The 15,447-nt window shown below is 45.2% G+C and overlaps 1 protein-coding gene across 6 annotated transcripts in view; it reads left to right on the top strand.

Annotated features, from left to right (window-relative positions):
• Window positions 1–15,447, top strand: part of cep152 (centrosomal protein 152) — a 306,980-nt gene that overhangs the window by 173,751 nt on the left and 117,782 nt on the right. For all 6 annotated transcript variants that reach the window (XR_010020130.1, XM_063065688.1, XM_063065689.1 and 3 more), the window contains 2 exons: window positions 11,072–11,163; window positions 12,646–12,809. Coding sequence is in view for 5 of the 6 variants with exons in the window: in XM_063065688.1 (XP_062921758.1) it covers window positions 11,072–11,163; window positions 12,646–12,809 (256 nt within the window). In the remaining variant the exon portion in view is untranslated. The remainder of the gene's footprint in view (window positions 1–11,071; window positions 11,164–12,645; window positions 12,810–15,447) is intronic.

Raw genomic sequence — 15,447 nt, 5'->3', positions numbered from 1 at the left:
ACTTTGAGGTAAAGGAGCCATTAGGAGGTAGTGACCATAATATGATAAGTTTTAATCTACAGTTTGAGAGGGAGAAGGAAAACTCGGAAGTGTCAGTATTACAGTTGAACAAAGGGAACTATGATGCTATGACGGAGCAGCTGGCCAAAGTTCGATGGAACAATACCCTAGCAGGGATGACAGTCGAACAGCAATGGCAAGTGTTTCTGGGAATAATGCGGAAGGTGCAGGATCAGTTCATTCCAAAGAGGAAGAAAGACCCTAAGGGGAGTAAGGGGAGGCCGTGGCTGACAAGGGAAGTAATGGACGGTATAAAAATAAAAGAGAAGAAGTATAACATAGCAAAGACAAGTGAGAAGCCAGAGGAATCGGAAACTTTTAAAGAGCAACAGAAGGTAATTAAAAAGGCAATACGCGGAGAAAAAATGAGGTATGAAGGTAAACTAGCCGAGAATTTAAAGGAGGATAGTAAAAGCTTCTTCAGGTATGTGAAAAGGAAAAAAATAGTTAAGACCAAAATTGGGCCATTGAAGACAGAAGTGGGTGAATTTATTATGGGGAACAAGGAAATGGCAGACGAGTTGAATAGGTACTTTGGATCTGTCTTCACTAGGGAAAACACAAACAATCCCCTTGATATAATAGTGGCCAAAGGACCTAGGGTAATGGATGAACTGAAGGAAATTTATATTAGGCAGGAAATGGTGTTGGATAGACTGTTGGGTCTGAAGGCTGGTAAGTCCCCGGGACCTGATGGTCTGCATCCCAGGGTACTTAAGGAGGTGGCTTTAGAAATCGTGGACACATTGGTAATCATATTCCAATGTTCTATAGATTCAGGATCAGTTCCTGTGGATTGGAGGGTGGCTAACGTTGTCCCTCTTTTCAAGAAGGGAGGAAGAGAGAAAACAGGGAATTATAGACCGGTTAGCCTGACGTCGGTGGTGGGAAAGATGCTGGAGTCAATTATAAAACATGAAATTTCGACACATCTGGATAACAGTAACAGGATCGGTACGAGTCAGCATGGATTTACGAAGGGGAAATCGTGCTTAACTACTCTTCTGGAATTTTTTGAGGATGTAACTATGAAAATGGACAAGGGAGAGCCAGTGGATGTAGTGTAGCTGGACTTTCAGAAAGCCTTTGATAAAGTCCCACTTAGGAGATTAGTGGGCAAAATTAGGGCACATGGTATTGGGGGCAGAGTACTGACATGGATTGAAAATTGGCTGGCTGACAGAAAACAAAGAGTAGCGATTAACGGGTCCCTTTCGGAATGGCAGGTGGTGACCAGTGGGGTACCGCAGGGTTCAGTGCTGGGACCGCAGCTGTTTACAATATATGTTAATGATTTAGATGAGGGAATTAAAAGTAATATTAGCAAATTTGCCGATGACACAAAGCTGGGTGGCAGTGTGAAATGTGAAGAGGATGTTATCAGAATGCAGGGTGACTTGGACAGGCTGGGTGAGTGGGCAGATGCATGGCAGATGCAGTTTAATGTGGATACACCGTCATAGCCAGATTACAAACCCAGCACCCGAGTGCCCTCATTACCACCTCGGGTGACTTCAGCCATGTTACCAAGGCTAGAACACTGCTCAACTTCATGCAGTATGTGGGCTGTACAACCAGAGGAGAGAGGACTCTGGTTTTGATGTATGCTAACGTTAAGGATGCACACAGCTCTTCTCACCTCCCCCCAATGGGAAGGTCAGATCACAACCTGGTGCACCTAAAACCCTGCTACGTGCCTCTGGTGAAGAGTAAACCTGCAACCTCGAGGACAGTGAGGAAATGGTCGGAGAAGGCTTATGAGCCGCTGCAGGGTTGTTTTGAGGTGACAGATTGGCAGGCACTCTGTGAGCCACATGGAGAGGAGATTGATGGGCTCACAGAGTGCATCACTGATTACATCAACTTCTGTGTGGACTGCAATGTTCCGACAGGAACTGCCCTTTGTTATTCAAATAACAAGCCATGGGTAACAAAGGACATTAAGGACATCCTGAATGCTAAAAAGAGCGTGTTTAGAGATGGAAATAGGGAGGAGCTGAGGGCAATACAGAGGGACCTGAAAGCCAGGATCAGGGAGGCTAAAGACAGGTATAGGAGGAAGCTTGAGTGGAAACTCCAGCAGAACAAAATGAGAGAGGTCTGGAGTGGGATGAGGACCATCACTGGGTTCCGGCAAACTAGCAACAGAGGAGCTGAAGGCAGTGTGGACAAGGCCAACGAACTTAACCTGTTCTTCAACAGATTTGACATTGTGGCCCCTGCCCATTCCCCCACATGAGTCATCTGTTGTCGGCCCCCAACCAACACATATTCCACTCTCCCCTCCTACCCCTCCTCACAGTCCCCCACCCTGCTCTCATGACTATACCCCTTCCCCACACGAAACCACCACGGTGGGCTTCACGGCTGAACAGGTGAGAAGAAAGCTGAAACGTCTCAACCCAAGCAAGGCTGCAGGACCGGATGGTGTCAGTACCAGGGTGCTCAAAGCCTGTGCCCCTCAGCTATCTGGAGTACTTCACCATGTATTCAACCTGAGCCTGAGTCTCCGGAGGGTTCCTGTGCTGTGGAAGACGTCCTGCCTCATCCCTGTGCCGAAGACACCGCGCCCCAGTGGCCTCAATGACTAAAGACCGGTGGCATTGATGTCCCACAGCATGAAAACCCTGGAGAGACTTGTTCTGGAGCTGCTCGGCCTATGGTTAGGCCACACTTAGATCCCCTCCAGTCCGCCTTCCAGCCCCGACGAGGAATTGAGGATGCCATTGTCTACCTGCTGAACCATGTCTACGCCCAACTGGACAAGCCAGCGAGCACTGTGAGGGTCATGTTTTTTGACTTCTCCAGTGCGTTCTCCACCATCTGCCCTGCTGTGCTGGGGGAGAAGCTGACAGTGATGCAGGTGGATGCTTTCCTGGTGTCATGGATTCTTGATTACCTGACTGGCAGACCGCAGTACGTGTGCTTGCAACACTGTGTGTCCGACAGAGTGATCAGCAGCACTGGGGCTCCACAGGGGATTGTCTTGTCTCCCTTTCTCTTCACCATTTACACCTCGGACTTCAACTACCACACAGAGTCTTGTCATCTTCAGAAGTTTTCTGATGACTCTGCCATAGTTGGATGCATCAGCAAGGGAGATGAGGCTGAGTACAGGGCTACAGTAGGAAACTTTTTCACATGGTGTGAGCAGAATTATCTGCAGCTTAATGTGAAAAAGACTAAGGAGCTGGTGGTAGACCTGAGGAGAGCTAAGGCACCGGTGACACCTGTTTCCATCCAGGGGGTCAGTGTGGACATGGTGGAGGATTACAAATACCTGGGGATACAAATTGACAATAAACTGGACTGGTCAAAGAACACTGAGGCTGTCTACAAGAAGGGTCAGAGCTGTCTCTATTTCCTGAGGAGACTGAGGTCCTTTAACATCTGTCGGACGATGTTCTACAAGTCTGTGGTGGCCAGTGCGATCATGTTTGCTGTTGTGTGCTGGGGCAGTAGGCTGAGGGTAGCAGACACCAACAGAATCAACAAACTCATTCGCAAGGCCAGTGATGTTGTGGGGATGGAACTGGACTCTCTGACAGTGGTGTCTGAAAAGAGGGTGCTGTCCAAGTTGCATGCCATCTTGGACAATGTCTCCCATCCACTACATAATATACTGGTTGGGCACAGGAGTACATTCAGCCAGAGACTCATTCCACCGAGATGCAACACAGAGCATCATAGTAAGTCATTCCTGCCTGTGGCCATCAAACTTTACAACTCCTCCCTTGGAGGGTCAGACATCCTGAGCCAATAGGCTGGTCCTGGACTTATTTCCTGGCATAATTTACATAATACTATTTAATTATTTATGGTTTTATTACTATTTAATTATTTATGGTGCAACTGTAACAAAAACCAATTTCCCCTGGGATCAATAAAGTATGACTATGACTGTAAATGTGAGGTTATCCACTTTGGTGGTAAGAACAGGAAGGCACATTATTATCTAAATGGAGTCAAGTTAGGAAAAGGGGAAGTACAATGAGATCTAGGTGTTCTTGTACATCGGTCACTGAAAACAAGCATGCAAGTACAGCAGGCAGTGAAGAAAGCTAATGACATGCTGGCCTTCATAACGAGGGGTATTGAGTATAAGAGCAAAGAGATCCTTCTGCAGCTGTACAGGGCCCTGGTGAGACCACACCTGGAGTACTGTATGCAGTTTTGGTCTCCAAATTTGAGGAAGGATATTCTTGCTATTGAGGGAATGCAGCACAGGTTCACAAGGTTAATTCCCGGGATGGCGGGACTATCATATGTTGAAAGATTGGAGCGACTGGGCTTGTATACACTGGAATTTAGAAGGCTGAGAGGGGATCTGATTGAAACTTATAAGATTATTAAGGGATTGGACACGCTGGAGGCAGGAATGTTCCCGCTGATGGGTGAGTCCAGAACCAGAGACCACAGTTTAAGAATAAGGGGTAGGCCATTTAGAATGGAGCTGAGGAAAAACTTTTTCACCCAGAGAGTGGTGGATATATGGAATGCTTTGCCCCAGAAGGCAGTGGAGGCCAAGTCTCTGGATGCTTTCAAGAAAGAGATGGATAGAGCTCTTAAAGATAGTGGAATCAAAGGTTATGGGGATACGGCAGGAACTGGATACTGATTGTGGATGATCAGCCATGATCACAGTGAATGGCGGTACTTGCTTGAAGGGCCAAATGGCCCACTCCTGCACCTATTGTCTATTGTCTGTTATAATGCCTCAGTTTAAACTAATAACACACAAACAGTTGTCCTACTTCTCGTCAATACTAAATACACCATTTAAACAATCACAGTCTAAGTTCACAGAAGTATGTTCACAGGGTAATGGCTTCTACAAAAGCTGCTTGGAGTGAGGTGTTCCAGTCAATGAAACTAAATTGGAGGTGTCCTACTCTATAAAAAGACACACAAAATTATGTTACTGACAGAGCCTGCTCTTCTCAAGAAAGATCTGTTTATGTGCACTATGCCTCGATCAAAACAACTTTCAGAGGATCTTAGAAAACGAATCATAGAGATGCATGAAGCTGTAAAAAGCTACGAAAGCATTTAGACCCAAGTGTTCGTCAGTCCACAGTAAGAAAAAATGTCTATAAATGGTGGAAATTCAGTAGTGTTGCTACCCTTCTTAGGAGTGGGCGTCCTGCAAAGGTCACACCAAGAGCACAGTGAAATGCAGAAGGGGGTGAAAAAGAACCCAAGGGTATTAGCGAAAGACCTGCGGAAATCTCTAGAACTTGCTAAAGTCTCTGTCATGTGTCAATTGTAAGAAACACTCTGAACAAGAGCAGTGTTCATGGAAGGATGCCATAGGAGAAACCACTGTTCTCAAAAAAAAACATTGTTGCACGTCTTAATTTTGCAAAAGACCACCTAGGTGATCCTCAGTGCTTCTGGGAAATGTTCTGAAGACAGATGAGACAAAACTTAAATTTTTTGGCAGGGATGCACACTGCTATGTTTGGAGGGAATAGGGTACTGCACATTAGCGCCAAAACCTCATTACAATTGTGAAGCATGGTAGAAGAAAGGAACATCACGGTTTGGGGCTGCTTTGCTGCTTCAGGGCCTGGACAGTTTGAGGGAACAATGAATTCAATATTTCATTAAGTCATTTTACAGGAGCATGTCAGGGTGGCAGTCCATCACCTGAAGCTGAACAGAAGTTGGATGATGCAACAAGATAATGATCCGAAACACAAGAGTCAGAATCAGAATCAGATTTATTATCACCAGCATGTGTCACGAAATTTGTTAACTTACATAATATAGAAGAAAAAAAATAAGAATAATAAGTTAACGGTTAAAATGGCGCCAGTAACTGGCAACTTTGCACGTGCTCTCCTGAGCAAACTGCCCTCTCCACTATCCTATACCCGAGAAACCCTTCTAAACCTCCAATCCGCTACATCTAGTAAGATCAACAACACCCTGCCGAAGCTACTGACCCGGCTGGAGACCACCGCGCCAGAATTGCTTCTTAAACACAGGACCGCACCTGGACTCGACCAGCGAGGCCCACCACGTTCCCAGAGACCCGCGGCCTGCTACCGTTGCGGAGCGCTTGGAGAAACGACCCATTTTGACCAGCACCTCTCCGGAGCAGACGACCACACAGAAGTGACGGCGGAGACCTCAAGGTGCCCCAAATGCTTCCCCGGAGCGACCACTGTAAAGCCCCGTTGGTGGACACCCAACACTGCTGGAAGTGAGGCCTCCGCCGCAGACCTCGGAAATCGAGCCCGAGGCTTGGCTGGAGCGGAGGCCTCTGCAACCGTGACTTGGCTTACGGACTTGCTTCAACCAGGAGCCCGGCCTTCAGAGATTAAGTGTCGGCTTCGGGGCCCAACCCAATCGACAGCCCGGGCCCCCGGCAGCTGGAAGTGGCAGCAGAGCCTCGCCCGTCACTCGGCTCGACTCAGAGCGCCCAATGACGCGACCCGCCGATCGAACCCCGCAGGATGCATCCACCAACCTCAGAGCTGACAACAACACACTGCATCGATGGAAACCTGGAAAGATGCACTATTTACTGAAGAAGCGTGGGAAAAGAGCTGGGCTGCTGGTCAGATTGAAGCTGAGGGGCTTCAGGGTCCCTATGCCCACCATCCTACTCGCTAATGTGCAAGCTACAGAGAACAAGGTGGATGATCTCAAAGGGAGACTCACCTACTGCAGGGAGATGCAGAACTGCGGTGTATTCTGTTTCACCAAGACCTGGCTCTCCCCTGCCACCCCCGACACCCCCGACTGTGCCATCCGACCAGAGGGATTTCCGATCCATTGGATGGACCGCATGGCATCTTTGGGCAAGACGAGGGGAGGTGGTGTCTGCCTACTGATCAACACTGCGTGGTGCTCGGACACAGTGGCACTGACAAACTCCTGCAGCCCGGACCTGGAACACCTGTCGGTGAAGTGTCGTCCCTACTATCTGCCACGGGAATTCACCTTGGTCATTCTGACAGCAGTCTACATTCCTCCCCCCCCAGGCAGACGTTGAGTGTACTCTGAACATACTGTATGCGAACATCAGTGAACTTGAGACCAGGTATCCGGAGGCTTTGCTCATTACAGCTGGGGACTTTAACCAGGCCAATCTCAGAAGGTGCTGCCAAAGTTATACCAACATGTCTCCTGCCCCACTAGAGGCCCAAATATACTTGACCACTGCTACACAGCAGTCACGGATGCCTACCGTTCCGTCCCACGACCTCAGTTCGGAAAATTGGACCATCAGGCAGTACTCCTCCTCCCGGCTTACAAACAGAAACTGAGGTCACGGTGTCAAAAGTAGTATTACGTTGGACGGAGGAATCGGATGAGGTCCTCCGTGACTGCTTTGAATCGGTGGACTGGTTAGTATTCAAGGACTCGGCAGCTAACCTCGATGAGTATGCCTCAGCTGTCACGGACTTTATTTGGAAATGCACGGAGGACTGTGTGTCTCGCAAGACGATCCGTGTATTCCCTAACCGGAAACCTTGGATGAATTATGAGGTCAAGTCCCTTTTAAAGGCTAGAGCTGCGGCTCTTAGGTCCGGGGATATCAGTCGCTACACAGAATCTAGGCATGAACTCCAGAAAGCCATTAAGGGTGCCAAGAAGCAATATCAAGCCAAGTTGGAAGCCCAAGCTAACCAGAGGGATGCCAGTAGACTCTGGCAGGGTCTAAGTGAGATCACTGGGCCCAAAGAAAAGGCTGGGAATATCGGTAACTGTGGTGCTTCTCTTCCTGACTAACTTAACGTATTCTATGCAAGATTCAAACAGAAGAGGAGCGTCCCCCTCCCTCCGGATGAACCGGACCTGGTGGCATCGAGATTCATCGTCACCGAGGAGGACGTTAGAAGGGCCTTCCTGAAGATAAATCCAAGGAAGGTGACAGGCTTAGATGGCGTCCCAGGAGGGGTTCTCAGGCCCTGTGCAAGCGAGCTAGCTGAAGTATTTGCTGGCATCTTCAACTGCTCCTTGCTTCAGTCTAAGATCCCCTCGTGTTTTAAGAAGGCAGCGATAATCCCAGTGCCGAAGAAGAGCAAGGTGGCATGCCTGAATGACTATCGACCTGTGGCTCTGACATCAATTGCTATGAAGTGCTTCGAGAGATTGGTTATGGCACACATCAACCACAGCCTACCTCGACGCTTTGCAATTCGCCTACCGGAGCAACAGGTCAAGGGCAGATGCCATCTCTCTGGCTCTACATTCCTCCTTAGAACACCTGGAGAATAAAGATGCATATGTAAGGCTTCTTTTCATTGACTACAGCTCTGCCTTTAATACCATCATTCCAAATAAACTGATTCCTAAGCTCTGGAATCTGGGCCTTAGCACTCAGATCTGCAGCTGGATCTTCAACTTCCTCACAGACAGGACCCAGGCTGTAAAAATAGGGGACAAGCTCTCCTCTACAATCATGCTGAGCACCGGTGCCCCACAAGGCTGTGTACTCAGCCCCCTGCTGTACTCACTGTACACCCATGATTGTGTAGCCAAGTTTCCATCGAATTCAATATATAAGTTTGCAGATGACACAACAATTGTAGGCCGTATCTCGGGTAATGATGAGTTTGAGTACAGAGAGGAAATTAAGAACCTGGTGGCATGGTGCGAAGACAATAACCTATCCCTCAACATCAGCAAGACGAAGGAATTGGTTGTTGACTTCAGAAGGAGTAGCGGACCGCACGACCCAATTTACATGGGTGGTGCGCAAGTGGAACAGGTCAAAAGTTTTAACTTCCTCGGGGTCAATATCACAAATGACCTGACTTGGTCCAACCTAGTAGGGTTCACTACCAAGAAGGCCCACCAGCGCCTTTACTTCCTGGGAAAACTAAAGAAATTTGGCCTGTCCCCTGAAACCCTCACTAATTTTTATAGATGCGCCATAGAAAGCATTCTTCTAGGGTGCATCACAACCTGGTATGGAAGTTGTCCTGTCCAAGGCCGAAAGAAACTGCAGAAGATCGTGAACACAGCGCAGCACATCACACAAACCAATCTTCCGTCCTTGGACTCACCTTACACCACACGCTGTTGGAGCAATGCTGCCAGGATAATCAAGGACACGATCCACCCAGCCAACACACTTTTCGTCCCTCTATCCTCCGGGAGAAGGCTCAGGAGCTTGAAGACTCGTATGGCCAGATTTGGGAACAGCTTTTTTCCAACTGTGATAAGACTGCTGAACGGATCCTGACCCGGATCTGGGCCATACCATCCAAATATCCGGACATGCCTCTCAGTCTTTTTGCACTACCTTTCTTTCCATTTTTCTATTTTCTATTTATGACTTATAATTTAAATTTTTAATATTTACTAATCTTTACTATTTTAAATATTTTTAATATTTAATATTTGTAATCCAGGGAGCGGGAAGCGCAGAATCAAATATTGCTGTGATGATTGTACGTTCTTTGGCAACAATAACGTAAAGTCAATTACAGCAGACATATATTGAATAGATTAAAAATCGTGCAAAAAAACAGAAATAATATATATTAAAAAAAGTGAAGTAGTGTATACGGGATCAATGTCCATTTAGGAATTGGATGGCAGAGGGGAAAAAGCTGTTCCTGAATTGCTGAGAGTGTGCCTTTGGGCTTCTGTACCTCCTACAGTGAGAAAAGGGCATGCCCTCAGTGCTGGAGGTCCTTAATAATAGCTTTTCTGAGACACCACTCTTTGAAGATTCCTGGGTACTTTGTAGGCTAATACCCAAGATGGAGCTGACTAAATTTACAACACCCTGTAGTTTCTTTTGGTCCTGTGTAGTAGCCTCTCCATACCAGTGATGCAGCCTGTCAGAATGTTTTCCACGGTACATTTATGGAAGTTTCTGAGTGTATTTGTTAACATGCCAAATCTATTCAAACTCCTAATGAAGTATAGTTACTATCCTGCCTTTTTTATAACTGCTTCGATATATTGGGACCAAGTTAAATTCTCAGAGATCTCGACACCCAGGAACTTGAAACTGCTCACTCTCTCCACTTCTGATCCCTCTATCAGGATTGATATGTATTCCTTTGTCTTACCCTTTCTGAAGTCCACAATCAGCTCTTTCGTTTTACTAATGTTGAGTGCCAGGTTATTGCTGCAGCACCACTCCACTAGTTGGCATATCTCACTCCTGTATGCCCTCTCGTCACCATCTGAGATTCTACCAAATATGGTTGTATCATCAGCAAATTTATAGATGGTATTTGAGCTATGCCTAGCCACACAGTCATGGGTATAGAGAGAGTAGAGCAGTGGGCTAAGCATACACCCCTGAGGTGCACCAGTGTTGATCGTCAGCGAAGAGGAGATGTTATCACCAATCTGTACAGATTGTGTTCTTCTGGTGAGGAAGTTGAGGATCCAATTGCAGAGGGAGGTACAGAGGCCCAGGTTCTATAACTTCTCAATCAGGATTTTGGGAATGATGGTGTTGAATGCTGATATGTAGTCGATGAACAGCATCCTGACATAGGTGTTTATGTTATCCAGGTGGTCTAAAGCCATGTGAAGAGCCGTTGACCTATTGTGGTGATAGGCAAATTGCATTGGGTCCAGGTCCTTGCTGAGGCAGGAATTCAGCTAGTCATGACCAACCTCTCAAAGAATTTCAACACTGTAGATGTGAGTGCTACCGGGAGATAGTCATTAAGGTAGCTCACATTATTCTTCTTAGAGTAAATTAATAACAGAATTGTTTAAAAAAAATGGAAAGACTGCGGTTCCCAGTTGGTATTTTCTGCAGGAGTGACTATCATTAGTTGATTGTTGCAATTTCATACTTTCTACAGGTATGGTAAGGCACTGAAATATTGAAGCATTCCAAAGCTCATATATAATAACAGTTGCTAAGTTACAGAAATCGCATTCTGTAGTAAATCAAGCAGATGCAAATCAAAATCTTGTGTAAAATATCCACCAACTTTTGACATTTTTTAAATGAGTGATAGGGTAACTTGCATTTTTATACAAAATTTCTAGGTCATTAACGATATTATTTGTGTTTCAGGTTCTGTACAGGAGATCAGTGAACTTCGGATCCAACTTCAGCAAGTTCAGTCTGCCAGGAATGTCAGTGACCAGATGAATAAAGCTTTACAGGTCATGATGTAATCACTGCTACTTAATATGGCATATTAATTAAATCTCAATTTTTTTTATTGCTAATACATCTTGACTTTCTGCATGTTTGAAAAATATAATTCAAATAAAATTTAAGGAAATGAAGTGGAACAAACTGAAACAACAAATCCCTAATACATGTATATAGAAAGATAGAAAACCTGGAGCAGAATACTGTCCCTTCGGCCTACAAAGTTGTGCCGAACATGTCCCTACTGTAGAAATTACTAGGTTTACCTATAGCCCTCTATTTTACTAAGCTCCATGTACCTATCTAAATGTCTCTTAAAAGACCCTATCGTATCCGCCTCCACCATCGTTGCCGGCAGCCCGTTCCACGCACTCACCACTCTTGAGTAAAAAAACTTACCCCGACATCTCCTCTATACCTACTCCCCAGCACCTTAAACTTGTGTCCTCTTGTGGCAACCATTTCACTCCTGGGAAAAGGCTCTGACTATCCACACAATCAATGCCTTCATCATCTTATACAGCTCTATCAGGTCACATCTCATTCTCCATCGCTCCAAGGAGAGAAGGGTGAGTTCACTCAACCTATTCTCATAAGGCATAATCCAGGCAACATCCTTGTAAATCTCCTCTGCACCCTTTCTATGGCTTCCACGTCCTTCCTGTAGTGAGGTGACCAGAACTGAGCACAGTACTCCAAGCAGGGTCCTATATAGCTGCAACATTACCTCTCAGCTCCTAAATTCAATTCCACGATTGATGAAGGCCAATACACCGTATGCCTTCTTAACCACAGAGTCAACCTGCGCAGCTGCTTTGAGTGTCCTATGGATTCGGACCCCAAGATCCCTCTGATCCTCCACACTGCCAGGAGTCTTACCATTAATACTATATTCTGCCATCATATTTGACCTACCAAAATGAACCATATCACACTTATCTGGGTTGAACTCCATCTGCCACTTCTCAGCCCAGTTTTGCAACCTATCAGTGTTCCACTGTAACCTCTGACAGCCCTCCATACTATCCACAACACTTCCAACCTTTGTGTCATCAGCAGACTTCCTAACCCATCCCTCCACTTCCTCATCCAGGTCATTTATAAAAATCACGAAGAGTAAGGGTCCCAGAACATGGTGAAGAAAGATGAGTTGACAAAAGGTTAAAATGAATAATACAAGCAAGAGTAAATGTAAATAAAGGATTCCTTAAAGGCTGGTATACCGAAGAACTGAAGAAGCTTTAGAATTCTTATTTTAATAAAAAAGTATGGTAGAGCCCCCAATACACTTGTTTGGTCTGTTTGTGGTCAATGAATTTGAAGCATGAAATGATGTATTGTTTACATTGCTGCAGGTTATTTTTCTGAATCATATCAAATGTTGTTGATTATTTGCTTTACTTCAGACCTACATTCTTCTATTCAGCTCTGAATTGGTCTCATCACAAATCCTGTGTAAATTAATGTTAAGCAGATTTGTTTATTTTTAGGAAGAACTGACTGACTTGAAAGAACAAATTACTCTGTATGAATCTGCTGCTAAGATTAATGCCATCATTAAAGAAACACCAGAAGAATTAGAAGCTCCATTATCAGATTCTTTCATGGCCCTCTGCATTAAGAATGAGAACCTGAAAATACCCAGGCTACAAAGGTAGAAATTGAAATGGCTTTCATGGTAGGACTTGCACATTGCAGCATTTTATGGTGCATTTTTAAAATTTTCTTCTTTCACAGCAAATTTGCAAAGTCGTCTTTGGTTATCTTTTGTAATCGCCTATTTGGATATGAATATCAGCATGTATGACAATGCCGTTACAGCTCTAGGCATTGGAGTTCGATTCTGACACTGACCATACAAAGTTTGTATGTCCTTCCTTTGAGCGGGTCTTTCCTTCAGGTGCAACAGTTTCCGCCCACCTTCTAAAGACGTTCCAGTTAGTAGGTTAATAGGTCATTGTGAATTGTCCTGTGATTAGACCATAAGACATGGGAGCAGAATTAGGCCATTTGGCCCATCGGGTCCGCTCCAACATTCAATCATGACTGATCCTTTTTCCCCTCCTCAAACCCACTACCCGGCCTTCTCCCTGTAACCAGTCAAGTCAAGAACCTGTTGATCTCTACCAACGACCTGGACTCCACAGCTGCCTGTGGAACAAATTCCATAAATTCACTACCATCTGGCTAAAGAAATTTCTTTGCAGTTTTGTTTTAAGTGGACGCTCCTCTATCCAGAGGCTGTGCCCTCTTGTCGTAGACCTGCCCACCTTGGGAAACATCCTTTCCACATCTACACAGTCTAGGTCGTTCAACATTTGAAAGGTTTCATTGAAATCCCCCCTGATTGTCCTTAATTCCAGCAAGTACAGGCACAGAGCTATCAAACGTTCCACAAGTGGTAACCTTTCTAATGAACTTCCTTTGAACCCTCTCCATGCCAGCACATCTTTTCCTAGATGAGGAGCCCAAATTTGTTCACAGTACTCAAGGTGAGGCTTCACTAGTGCCTTATAAAGCCTCAGTATCTCACATCCCTGCTCTTGTATTCCAGTCCTCTTGAATTGAATTTGCATTTGCCTTCCTCACCACCAACTCTACCTACAAATTAACCTTCAGGGTGTTCTGCACCAGGACTCCCAAGTCCCTTTGCTTCTCAGGGTTTTGGATTTTCTCCCCATTTAGAAAATGGTCTGCACATTTATTTCTACTACCAAAGTGCATAACTATGGATTTTCCAACATTGTGTTTCATTTGCCACTTTCTTGCCTATTCTAATCCGTCTTGTCCTTCTGCAGCCTACCTGCCCCTCCACCTATCTTCGTATCATCTGCAAACTTGGCAACAAAGCCATCTGTTCCATCATCTAAATCATTGAAGTACCGCATAAAAAGAAGCTGTCCCAACATCGACTCCTGTGGAACACCACTAGTCACTGGCAGCGTAGCAGACAAGGATCCTTTTATTCCCACTCGCTGCCTCCTATCAATCAGCCAATGCTCGAATTATGTTATTAACTTTCCTGTAATACCATAGGCTCTTAACTTGGTAAGCAGCCTCATGTGTGGCACCTTGTCATTGGCCTTCTGGAAGTCCAAATATACAATATCCACTGTGTCCCCTTTATCTATCCGACTTGTAATCTCCTCAAAATATTTCAACAGGTGCGTCAGGCAAGATTTTCGCTTAAGGAAACCATGCTGACTGTGTCCTATCTTGTCCTGCATCACCAAGTATTCCATAACTTCTTCCTTAACAGTTGTCTCCAACATCTTCCCAACCAGAGGTCAGGCTAACTATCTATAATTCCCTTTCAGCTGCCTTCCTCTTCTCTTAAAGAGTGGAGTGACGTTTGCAATTTTCCAGACCTCAGGCACCATGCCAGAGTCCAATGATTTTTGAAAGATCATTGCTAATTAGGCTAGAGTTAAATAGGTGGGTTGCGGAATGGTGTGGCTCTTTGGGCCGCAAGGGCCTGTTCTGTGCTGTATCTCTAAATACATAAACATCAGCTAATATTTAAGTTGATTCATTCATTGGTCAACATTTGAAGTTGTAGCAGGTGATATAAATTTAACTGTTATACTGTGAATAAAGAATCATATCTTTTCTTTGTTTTATCTGCAATAAATGAAGAACAAGTACTGAATTTAGGGGTAGATATTGGGCAACTGAGATCCAGAGCAAATTGCAAATAGAAAAATTTTCAAAAATTTAAAATTTCAAAATTTTCATAATCATACTTTATTGATCCTGGGGGAAATTTTTTTTCATTACAGTTGCACTATAAATAATAAATAGTAATAGAACCATAAATAGTTGAATAGTAATGTTTAAATTATGCCAGTAAATTATGAAATAAGTCCAGGACCAGCCTATCGGCTCAGGGTGTCTGACCCTCCAAGGGAGGAGTTGTAAAGTTTGATGGCCACAGGCAGGAATGACTTCCTATGACGCTCTGTGCTGCATCTCAGTGGAATGAGTCTCTGGCTGAATGTACTCCTGTGCCCTCCCAGTACATTATGTGGTGGCTGGGAGACATTGACCAAGATGGCATGCAACTTAGACAGCATCCTCTTTTCAGACATCACAGTGAGAGAGTCCAGTTCCATCCCTACAACATCACTGGTCTTACGAATGAGTTTGTTGATTCTGTTGGTGTCTGCTACCCTCAGCTTGCTGCCCCAGCACACAACAGCAAACATGATAGCACTGGCCACCACAGACTCATAGAACGTCCTCAGCATCGTCCGGCAGGTGTTAAAGGACCTCAGTCTCCTCAGGAAATAGAG

This window comes from Mobula hypostoma, chromosome 13 (assembly GCF_963921235.1).
Source record: "Mobula hypostoma chromosome 13, sMobHyp1.1, whole genome shotgun sequence".
Classification (NCBI taxonomy): Eukaryota; Metazoa; Chordata; class Chondrichthyes; order Myliobatiformes; family Myliobatidae; genus Mobula; species Mobula hypostoma.
Note: the sequence above shows the minus strand (reverse complement) of the source record. Positions and strands in the feature narration are given on the sequence as shown.